Here is an 11,947-nt window from a genome sequence, read left to right on the forward strand (position 1 = left end):
TTACTGTGGGCAGAACACTCCCCGTCTGGCATTACTAATGTCACTACAACTATTTAACAGTTTCATCAATTTCTAGAAGCATGACGACATCCGAGACGGGACGTAGGAATGTCTTTGAGACGCCCTGGGATGACGTCCTCACTTCGACCTTTCTGACCTTTCGGTCGTCGCTTGGAAATGTAGCTGTGATGATGGCCATTGTCCATTCATTTCTGGGTGCTTGATTTTGTTTCAAAAGCACAATGTCACCTGGTTGGATGTTCCGACGTGCTGTATGCCACTTGCGCCTTGATTGGAGAGTGTTTAGATATTCGCTTCTCCAGCGATTCCAAAGTTCGTTTGCAAGTGTCTGCACTTGTCTCCACTGCTTTTTGAGCAAGTCTTTTCCACAGAAGTCTCCTGGGGGAGGAGGAACATGTTGCTTTTGGGCCAAGGTAGTTGCAGGACGTAGCGTGTTAGTCACCTGATGCTTATTTGGGATCACAATTGGATTCTTGTATGCTATGTTCAATGAAGCATGCTTGAGACGACCACCGACTTTAATGAGGCCGTCACTCGTGTAGGGATCGAAAACTACAATGGGACTTGAGCTGTGGACGGTTTGATTTATTTGGAGAGCAGCATATTCGTCAGGAAAAGGATCTTGTTGAACGGACTGCAGGATGAGGCTACTGGTGATGTCTTGCCCCTCTGGAGTGTGTTGCATGGGATACTGATGCCACCCTTTACATGAGTGATTCGACGAGTTACTTGACGAATGTGAACGAGCTTGGTGAGTCGGGAATGCAATGGCACGTACCAGCAAGTTCCAGTTTGAAAAGCGTTGGAAGCGTTCTGATGATAGTCCATTTTTTCTGAGAGAGAGGAGCGTCCCAATCTTGGACTCCATTTGAAAGTTGGCGTAACTGAAGTCTGCCTTTAATTGTTACTGCTGATGCTAGTCCCAATGGGTCAAAGATGCTGTTGTTTACTGAAAGAACCCCATGACGAGTGTAGGGTTTGTCGTTGACGGCTACCTTGAACGTGAAGGAGTCGGTGCTTATGTCCCAGCACAACCCAAGACTTCTGTGAGTTGGGAGCGTGTCATTGCCGAGGCTCAAATCTTTGAGCTTGGTGGCCAGGTCTTCTGGCTAGAAGGCTTACATAACTGTGAAACTGAGGCGATTTTGTGGAGCTTGAGATTGGACTCCTCTACAACAAAATCATGTTTGCAGCAAGAAATTTCACTGTAGCAAATTTGATATCAGATGTAAACACACACACACACACACACACACACACACACACACACACACACACACACACACACACACATCGCTTTACATGAGTGATTTGACGAGTTACTTGATGAATGGGAACGAGCCTGGTGAGTTAGGAATGCAATGGCACGTACCAGTGAGTTCCAGTTTGAAAAGCGTTTGAAGCGTTCTGACGATAGTCTGTTTTTCTGAATATGTGCAGCGAAGGTTGCGACTTGTCTGATTTCGGCGTCGGCTTCAGGATCGATTAACTCAAACGATTCGTACATTTCGGGGTCGGGTAGTTTGTAGAGGAAGTCTGGTCCTTTAAACCACATTGTGTCCATGAGTTGTGATGCAGGTATCGACCTGGTAGCAATATCGGCTGGGTTTTGCTCTGACGGAACATAGTGCCATTGTTGAGGAGATGTGGACTGACGTATACGATGAACGCGGTTATGCACGTAGACAAAGAAACGTTTTGAATCGTTGCCGATGTACCCAAGAACTACTTTGCTGTCACAGTAGAATTTGATAGCGTTTGGTTTATGGTCAAGTTCATGGAGGATCAGCTCCGACATCTCAACTGCCAGAACTGCTCCACAAAGTTCGAGGCGAGGTACTGTGGGCTCTGGTTGTGGAGACAGTTTTGCCTTTCCAAGCACGAAGCCGACTTCACATTGGCCTTCTGCATTTACTGTTTTCAAGAATGACACGCGACCGCTGCGATAGCCCAGCTTGAGGCGTCGCAGAAAATGCACAGTTCAGTGTAAGCGGACTTGGAAAGAGAAGTTCGTACATAACAGCGTGGTACTTTGAGAATGCTCAGATCTTGGAGGGACATTTTCCACGTCTCCCATGTGTCCATTTTATCCTCGGAGAGAGGAGCGTCCCAATCTTGCACTCCATTTGAAAGTTGGCGTAAGAGAAGTCTGCCTTGAATTGTTACTGGTGACGCTAGTCCCAATGGGTCGAAGATGCTGTTAATCACTGAAAGAACCCCACGACGTGTGTAGGGTTTGTCGTTGACGGCCACCTTGAACGTGAAGGAGTCGGTGCTTATGTTCCAGCACAACCCGAGACTTCTCTGAATCGGTAGCGTGTCATCGCCAAGGCTCAAATCTTTGATATTGTTGGCCAGGTCTTCTGCCTTGAAGGCTTGCATAACTGAGACGCTGTTTGAGGCGATTTTGTGAAGCTTAAGATTGGACTCGGCCAAGGATGCACATGTGCGCTCAAGCAAATCTATGGCCGCAGACTCGGTGGGGCGTGAGATCAACCCATCGTCTACATAGAAGTGTCTCTCCACAAAGTGTCTTGTGTCCGCTCCAAACTTTGGCTCGCTCTTGTGAATGGCTCTGTGCAGGCAATAAATGGCTACCGCTGGCGACGGACTATTTCCAAAAACGTGCACCCGCATACGGTACTCCTGCACTTCTTTTTACAAGTCATTATCTTTGTGCCACAAGAACCTCAGGTAGTCTCGGTGATCTGGTCTGACAAGGAAGCCGTAGAACATTTGCCGGATATCGGCAGTGATTGCGACGAGTTCCTTTCTAAACCGAATCAGTACGCCAAGGAGGCTATTGTTGAGATCTGGGCCAGTAAGCAGTACTGAATTGAGGGAAACACCAAATTGTTTGGCACTCGAATCGAAGACAGCCCGTATCTGTCCGGGCTTCTGGGGATGATAAACTCCAAAAATGGGCAGGTACCAACATTCGGTGTTGTCACTGATGGGTGGTGCCATCTCTGCGTAATGATTCTCGAACAGTTTATCCATAAACTCTGAGAATTGTTCTTTCATTTGAGGGTTTTTTATTAGGCTGCGTCGAAGCGAGTTAAGTCTTGACAACGCTTGGTCCCTGTTGTTTGGGAGTGGCAAGCGAGGGGACTTGAATGGTAATGGTGCGACCCAGTTATTGTTTTTGTCTTTGTGCACCTCTTTCGCCATTATTTTTAAGAAGGTCTCATCCTCGAAAGACATGGCACACTGGTTATCATTCTCTGCGCACTCAAAAACGTCGCCTCCGAGGGTTTCGGCTACTGCATCGGATTTCGAGCTGCGGTTAGAGAAACCATTCTTGTGCTCCCCGCCGTAGCATGGTTTTTCTTTGATGGTGATGCTGTTGGGACAAGGAGTGAGGAGAGATGGGCGACCGTTGGAGAGCATGTGAGTTTTGTAAACGCTGACTGTTGACTTGTGGGCACTAAGACACACTTCTCCTACGATCACCCAGCCTAGATCTAGGCGCTGGGCAAAGGGAGCATTGTGGGGTCCGTTGATCTGCTGCCGTGCTTTGTGGACTCGTATAATGTCCCTGCCCAGTAAAATTGCAATTTGAGCATCAGGATCGTACTTTGGAATGAGAGAAGCGAGGTGTTTTAAGTGGGCATGGGCGAGTGCGATTTCGGGCGTAGGTATCTCACCTCTATTGAAAACTATCTCATCACATTCGATAAGAGGCGGGAGGTCTAGACGCGGGCCTCCACCTACTGGCTCAATTTGGAACCCTATTGCTTTTCTGCCAAGCATTTCGGTCAGACCAGCGCACGTTCTCATCTGGTAAGTCAGGGGGCTACTCTTGATCCCGAAGAGCTTGAAGAATTCGGGACGAGCCAGCGAGCTATTGCTCTGATCGTCAAGGATTACATACATCTTAACGGATCGTTCTGGCTGGTCTTTTGGGAAAACATGAAAGAGACATATCTTTGAGCAAGAGCGCGGCGGACTGCCTTTACCACAGATCTCAGTGCATCGTGACGTTACCTCTGGTGGTGTGTTGTCTTGTAGCTGAGGCTCTGGTTCAGGTGCGTTTTCCGGCTGAAGTTGTTGACTTGAATCAGGATGCATGACAGAGCAGTGTTTTTCACTGTGACACTCCTCGCAGTTCAATTTCAAGTCGCAGTCCTTTATTTGATGAGGAGGAGAACAGCAGCGAAAACATCTCCTGTTTTCCTTGAGTATGTTCCTCCTTTCTTGTAGTGGTTTGTTTCGGAATGCTCTACATTTAGCTAGAGGATGTGATTTCTTATGAACGGGGCAGTAGCGTGTTAGATCATCCTCCTTGGTGTTATCCGTAGCGGCTGTGTCAACATCTGTTTTGTTTACTGTAAGAGGTGTTTTGTGGTTAGGTTGTTTGCATGGTGGTCTCTCACCTTTGGGGGAGGGTTGACTGCTGCAGATCGCAAAACTTGGATCGTTTCTTGCTTTAGCCTCATCTTGGACAAACTTGACAAAATATGCGAAGGGAGGGAACGATACATCATATAGTTGTTTGTATTTTGAGCCTGTGTGAAGCCATCTTTCTTGGAGACTTAGAGGCAACTTTTCAACTATGGGCTTAACACCACGGGGTGTGTCGAGGTAAGCAAGACCAGGGAGATAAGCCTCATCTTTAGCAACTCGTAGCTCTAAGAGCAGATCTCCGAGCTCCCTGAGTTTTACGTTGTCTCTGTTTGTAAGGCGAGGGAAGTTGTCTAATTTTTTAAAGAGGGCGTTTTCTACTACTTCTGGTGTAGCGTAACATTCTTGGAGCCTATCCCAGGACACCTGGAGGGCTGCTTGAGGGTTAGTGGTATATACAGCTCTGATTCTCTTAACGTGTTCAGAGGACTCTTTACCGAGCCACTTGACTAGGAGATCTAACTCCTGACTGCAGGTGAGACCAACATTTCCGGTTGCATTTATGAATGACGACTGCCATGCTCTAAAGCAGGGGTCCCCAACCTTTTTTGCCCCACGGATTAACTCTCTGCGAGCAAGGAACTTAGCAAAGTCTGCCATGGGTGGATCATTATCGGGGGAAGCGTGGTAACTATGCTTCACATAGTCTCTTGGTATGTCAGGTGTTTCATCCTTTACATACGTTTTCTTGTGTACCGGTGGAGAGAGGTGTTGTTCGGGTGTCCTTGAGGTGAATGATTGTGTCCTTGCCAGTTGAACTTGCGACTTCAACTGGGTCTGGTGTTGCGCGTACGCCATAGTTCGTTCTCTTACTGCTTGTAGTGGGACTGCACTCTTGACGCTTTCAGCTTTGCCTTGTTCGATCGCTACAGCTGCTTCCAGGACTTCCGCTTTCGCTGTAGCGGCTGGCACACGCACCTTCAATTCCGCAGCATTTTTTGTTTTGTTTTTAGTTATTACATTTGTTTTGTGGTTTGTAATTTTTGCTTCTACTTTGTTGCTATGATTGCGCAATTTCTTACTTGAAGCGTTTTTGTTGCATGTGTGTTTTTGTTTGCATATTTTTTACAGCATTCCTGAGTTACAGCGTTTGGCCGTTTGCAGCGTGTTTGTCCCTGTCCGCCACCGTAAACATTACGACTCATACAACATTTAAATCCAAATTTGCATTACATGCATTTTTGAGATGACATGATGTATATATTTAATTTATGAAGAACACAAAAGATATATATACAGCATATATATATATATGTACTGTTATCGCTACGTGTTGGATACTCCGGGTATGTTAACGCAGGTCAACAGCAAGCCAAACTCATTTATTCATGAGCCAGGAAACTGAGCGTCTTGCTCCTTTATTACAGTCTTCTTGACGGCGTACAGTGAACAACTGTGACATCAGCTCAATGAAATGTTGAGTGAAAAGCCATTGCTTTCGAAGGTGAAATGAAAGAAGAATATAACTCAGGAGGACCAGTTGCAACGACCACGGTCAGGCTTTTGTAACGACTCGTTTGATGAAACATGGCGTCTGCTACCCACAATGCACCGCGATAACTAAATGAATATTCGAAACACAATTAATATTAATGAAATGGCCCGTAACTTTTACTGTGGGCAGAACAGACACACTTTGCCTCTACGTCGGGCTCTTTTTTTTTTTTTCTTCTCCGGAGTGTCCGTTGTTGCCACGCATTTTATATTTATTATTATTATGAAAAAGGCGCCCGGTAGTCGAGTGGTTAGCACGTTGACTTCACAGTGCAGAGGTACCAGGTTCAATTCCGGCCGCGGCCTTCCTGTGTGGAGTTTGCATGTTCTCCCTGTGCTTGCGTGGGTTTTATCCGGGTCCTCCGATTTCCTTCGAAAACATGCATGGCAGCTCTGATGGAACACTCAAAACTGTCCCTAGGTGTGAGTGTGGGCGCGAATGTTTGTTCGTTTTTGTGTGCCCTGCCATTGGCTGGCAACCAGTTCAGGGTGTCCCCCGCCTACTGCCTGAAGACAGCTGGGATCGGCTCCAGCACCCCCAGTGACCTTAGTGAGGATCAAGCGGTTTGTAAAATGAATGAATATTATTACAAAACAGGGTGGCATGGTCATCTACTGGTTAGCACGTCCACCTCACAGTGCAGAGGTGGATTCTGGCTCCGGCCTTCCTGTGTGGAGTTTTCAGTTTCTCCCCATGCCTGCGGGGGTTTTGTTTGGGTACTCTGGTTTCCTCCCACATTCCAAAAACATGGACGGTAAGTTGATTGAATGATCTAAATTGTCCTTAGGTCTGATTGCAAATGTCAATAGTTGTTCGTCTTTGTATGCCCTGTGATTGGTTGGCAAGTTCAAGGTGTACCCCACCTACTGCATGAAGACGGCTCGGACAGGCTCCAGCACACCCGCAACCCTCATCTTGACTGACTTAATATGTTGTCGCCAATTTCCCAGAGAGGCACAGTTTGCATCCAGAAAGTGCAAGATATGGGAGGCGGCCAGCTGTGGGCTATGGGAGATATTAGAGCCATTCAATCTCACTGCCTGGGCGCAATGGCGGCCACACAGGTGGAAATGCAAGTGGGAACTACTGCATTAGTTGATCATGCTCCATTTTCTGGAACAGGTCACTGCGGTGCGTTTGCAGACGCACTGAGATCCCGTTATCAGACTATGTTGGGTCGTCTATAACAATCAGCGTTCGAGTTGTTACCTGAAGTATGTCCAACTACTTACAATATTTTCCACACTATAAGACACACCTCAAAGCATTCAATTTTCCCAAAAGCTGACAGTGCGCCCTATAACCCGATGCGCCACATGTTTACGGTATAATCCCCATTGAATTGTTTCTCTGTTTTGTAAATTTCCCCATTGTGGGACAAATAAAGGATATCTTATCTTATCTTAGTGATCCTGTGCCATCTAGTGGTAATTATTAGCAGGAACCAATTGTAATGTAAAAGGGTTCTGCCCGGCAATAACTGGCACGTGCATTCGCCAACACGTACTCAGACAACTACTTTATGAGCTCTGCGCAGCTATTATGCAGTTAGTTAGTTTAGTGAGTTTAGTTTTATTTTCATTGCATAAAAGCCACATTGAAATTGCACATGCCCCCCCCGCCACACACACATAAAAACCACAAGAACATTCAGTAACCACACAGAATATATCATTTAAAATTGCTTTGATGAAAATGTATAAAGTGCAACCATCTTTGTGGGCAATAGGCACATTTACAAAATATTCATTTCCCCATGTATGTAATGTGCTGGTGACGATGATGTATGATGGTCATTCAGAGAGTGAACGGCTTTTTGAAAAAAACCTCTTGAGGAATCTGGTGGTGTTCCACGTGTTGGTGTACGACAGCCCTGAGAGCATCCCCAACTTTGAAGCGGTATTCGGAAGAATGACTGGGCGTGGAAGTGGAACATAGCCATCATGTGGTCCAAGACCAGAAACATGTATTTCTCTGATTGCACTGGTCATTTTTATAATCAAGTTGAAGCGGCTGCGCAAATGCTCATTTACTCCTATTCATGAGGTGAAAGATAGATCAGTTGTTCCGCTTCTGGCAAGAGAAGATACGCTGACAATGATTTTATGATCACAATATTCATTGTAATCAAGATAGGGATTTGTAGAATAATTAACTTCTTCCTGTGATTTACTACTTCCTTTATCGCTTTCTAATCACACCTATCTGTGGGGGGTTCCAGCGAACGTGTTTAGCATCATATAAGGAGTTGTTATCTTGAATGTTAAGTATTTGCTGGCGCCAGCCAGGAAGGACAGGCTGAGGGCAGGGGGAAACTAGTTGTTTGTCTCCCTACACATACCAACATTTATGACAACATCGGATGTACCGGATTTTGTTTAGAGCTCTTTTACATGGGGCGTGACTGTCGGCCTCTCATTTGCATAATGCTTCGTTTTATTGTTATGTACTTATTCGTTTAAGAGTGCTGTGAACAACGTCCAAATGATATGGAGCCCCGAATCAATTCATACTGAGTTGTGATGCTGGAATAAAGAGAAGAAAAGCGATGATGGAATACTAAGAGGACGTTGTAGTTTTGGGTTTTTAATTCCACTTTTAGAGAAATAAAAATACCTGTGTGTAAGGGATTGACAAATTACCAAAATCTCTTTGCACAATATATTTTTATGAGAGAAGTGAAGCTGTTATGTATAACATTTTTTAATTTTTTTTTTTTTTTTTTTTTTTTTTTTACTTGATCGCTACATGCTTGGTGCTCATGTGCCAAGTGGTCCAACATGAAACAATGGCGTACCATCACACTCTATAAACTGTTGCGAAGAAAGTGCTGAGTGAACTCTCTTTATTTATTCATACCACCCTGCAAGGAGGTTTAATTTTAAGCTTACGGTATATCACTTTGACCTTGACTTGAACAAAATTTTAGGGCTCTCATGTGACAGTCCTGGTGACACAATCTGAGAATCACTTGTGTGTATACACATTCAAAAGTAATGCAATCACAAAAAGATCATGAAAGCATCAAAAATAAATAAATAAATAAATGAATAAATTCAAACCCAGATTCGAACTCAAACATGTTTATTGAGGAAACAGGATGGTTTCTAATGCGCCTCTGTTGAGTTTAAATATGCTGCAGTCGATGTAAATAAATTTATATAACGCAACATACAATTTTACAAAAATTGTAAAAGTATTATTCCTGAATATTTATTTTACTTTCAACCACTCGACATGTTCAGTGGCATCAGTGCTATACATACACATATAGTTCTTATTTTTTTCTTTGTATTTTTGCCCTCTATGGACAATAAAAGCGGTATTGTGCTATGACCAAAACATAAATATAAATCTATATAAATAAAATATGAATTGCAATATTTCATATCACACAATTTTTATGCTTTGTCTTTGATTTAAAGATGACAATACGCAAAAATCTACAAAAATTGTAGAAATTGTAACACATGGGTTACAGTCGAAATAATATATATTTTTTAAATCTGCATTTGTGCTTTATTGCAATATTGTTTCAGTCAAGACTTTAATGGATCTTTTTTTGTTTTTAGAAATAAATGTTGGCAACTTCAAACAAACTAAAAAAGCCTTCACATATTATATTCTTACATAATTAATTCAAACTTCGTACTTGCGTGACTGCAACAGAGAATATCTTCAGGAATCTAATGTAGATCAATAAGTATGACAGTGACCAAGACAATATAGCAGACCCAAATTATTTAAATATTTAGTTGGGCAAAGATCATGGCCCACAAGTGAGTTGCGTAGTGGAGACATGATTAGAGTATCCGGCTAGTGTTACGCACTTGGGTCACATCTTAAGCCCCGTTCACACGGCAACGTTTGGTCCGACGCAGCTCCGAAACAAATCCAGTCGAGCATTCACACGTGCACATTTGCTCCGGTGTAGCTCCACTAAAGAGCTTATACCGGACCAAATTTGATCCACCTCAGGGAGGTGGTTTAAAAATTTGCTCCAGAGCAAATGCTCGTTTGCGACGCTACGCCGAAACAAATGTGCACGTGTGAACGCAGCTGGATTAAATTTGCTCCAGAGCAAAGTCTCGCTTGCGGGGGGAGTGGCCTCGCTACGCTCGCTACCAGATGCACGGAATCCAATCCCGGTCGACAGTGACGAGGGGGCCAGCGACACAGACGAAGCCTGGCCGTGCACCCCCGTTCCGGTAAAAGTGTCGGCGATTTAAGCGGTGAATACAGCGCTCACGATCAAGATGAGAATCGAGAAAGCAGTGACGTCAGCCGAGCCCGATTTGCAGGCCCGAGCCCGAAGCAAACCCGACATTTCATATTTTATTTGTGAGTATTTTTGGTAGAAAAAAACACAAGATTTCTTACGGTTAAAATAATCTACATATTTTTATGAACATGATCAATGCATTTGCACAACGAAATAACGGTGAAATACATAATAAGAGGCCAGACAAAGAGAGATCTCGATGCGCATTTGCTTAATTACGCAGAGAAATCCTGCGGCTTACTAGGCTTTAAATAGAATAATTTAAATCAAATAAATAGGTAAAGATATATGAAATTATTTCTATAGGATTGTTTAAACGAAATTAACATACGTGCCCACTGGTCGGGCCGGCCGCGCTCCTGTTTAGCAGTTAAATAGCAATTAAATTACAGCGCATTCTCTGTTTTATCCAAATTGTTTGTTTTAAAACAAGTATTCCTTAGTTTAGTATCCGCACATCGTTTTAGTGTACATTTCTTAAAACATATATTGTGGCAGTCATAAGGAGCACACACAATTGACTGTAAACACGTCTTTATTCCACGACTGCCAACAAGTGGATCTATTCTGAACAGGGACAGAATAGTGTCCACCATAATATTTATTAAAAGAAAAATAAATAAAAGTCCGCGAGAGAGAAGCCCGACCCGACCCGAACCTGTTTTACTTCCGCATTCCTGTCGTTTTGGTCCGCAGCAGACACTGCACGTGTGACCGCAAGTGGAGCTGCTCCGGCGCTGCGTCGGAGCTGTCACGCTCAGCGGCATTGCACGTGTGACCGCTCCACAAAATTTGCTCCGGTGTAAAATATATCGCAACAAAATATTTCGGTGCAGCGTCGGACCAAATGTGTGCCGTGTGAACAGGGCTATAGTATCAGATCCAATTTTAAAAACTGAGCAAACTCATCTGAGTAATGAAAGATAAGATACAGTTGATAGTGCTCTAAAACTGTATCTTAGCTCAGATTGGGGTGCACTTGGTGATGGTCACATTTCACACACTTCAAAGAGCGGCACACATTGGTTTCATCTCGAATTTCAAGAGACATCTGTGTTATCAGGTGAAAGATTGTGAATGATTGACACCATCTTGGCATTTCATTTTTGGGCCATATGTGCTTCAGCTCCACCTTGTGCATCAGTGTTGGCCATGCATCCTCTTAGATCCAATTCCAAATCACTTCCTTTCAGACCAGGATATGTGGAATATTCAATTTCTTCAACACACGGGGGCTCATCATCTTCAAAACAGCTGTGTGACAGACAGAGTTTATTTTTTTACATGGTCTCATCTGCTATAGATGTGGTATTACTGAATTATAAACCCCGAAGTATCCATTTTTACACCTAGTGATATAAATATGAAATAGATGACAATAACTGTATCCTGTTCAAACAATTAATTCGCTCAAGCTGGATATGTTCAAAACTAATAATTATGCACTTTCTTCCGAAAGTAATGTAACAAGGCATATTCCACAAAATAGGATGTATATGTACATACAGTATGTATTTATAGACTGTATGTATGTATGTATGAATGTGCGTATGTATGTATGTGCACAAACGTGCATGGATATGTACAAAAAAAACAAGATAAATACCAGCCAGCTGTCTATGAAGGAAGAACAAACAATCATCATGAAAGTCATTAACATGGACAACACGACAGACCAGTGGCGGTTCTGGGGGGGGGCAATGGGGGCCAGTGCCCCTGTAGCACTGATTCTGGCCCCCCCGTGG

General features: G+C 43.9%; 1 protein-coding gene across 2 annotated transcripts in view; it reads right to left on the reverse strand.

The window, feature by feature from the left end:
• Positions 1–11,073: 11,073 nt before the first annotated feature.
• Positions 11,074–11,947, reverse strand: part of agbl1 (AGBL carboxypeptidase 1) — an 83,731-nt gene continuing 82,857 nt past the window's right edge. For both annotated transcript variants that reach the window (XM_019865261.1, XM_019865262.1), the window contains exon 26: positions 11,074–11,456. In XM_019865261.1, coding sequence (XP_019720820.1) covers positions 11,303–11,456 — 154 coding nt within the window. In that variant the 3' untranslated portion in view covers positions 11,074–11,302. The remainder of the gene's footprint in view (positions 11,457–11,947) is intronic.

Source organism: Hippocampus comes, unplaced genomic scaffold (genome assembly GCF_001891065.2).
Source record: "Hippocampus comes isolate QL1 unplaced genomic scaffold, H_comes_QL1_v1.1 scaffold180, whole genome shotgun sequence".
NCBI classification, from domain to species: Eukaryota; Metazoa; Chordata; class Actinopteri; order Syngnathiformes; family Syngnathidae; genus Hippocampus; species Hippocampus comes.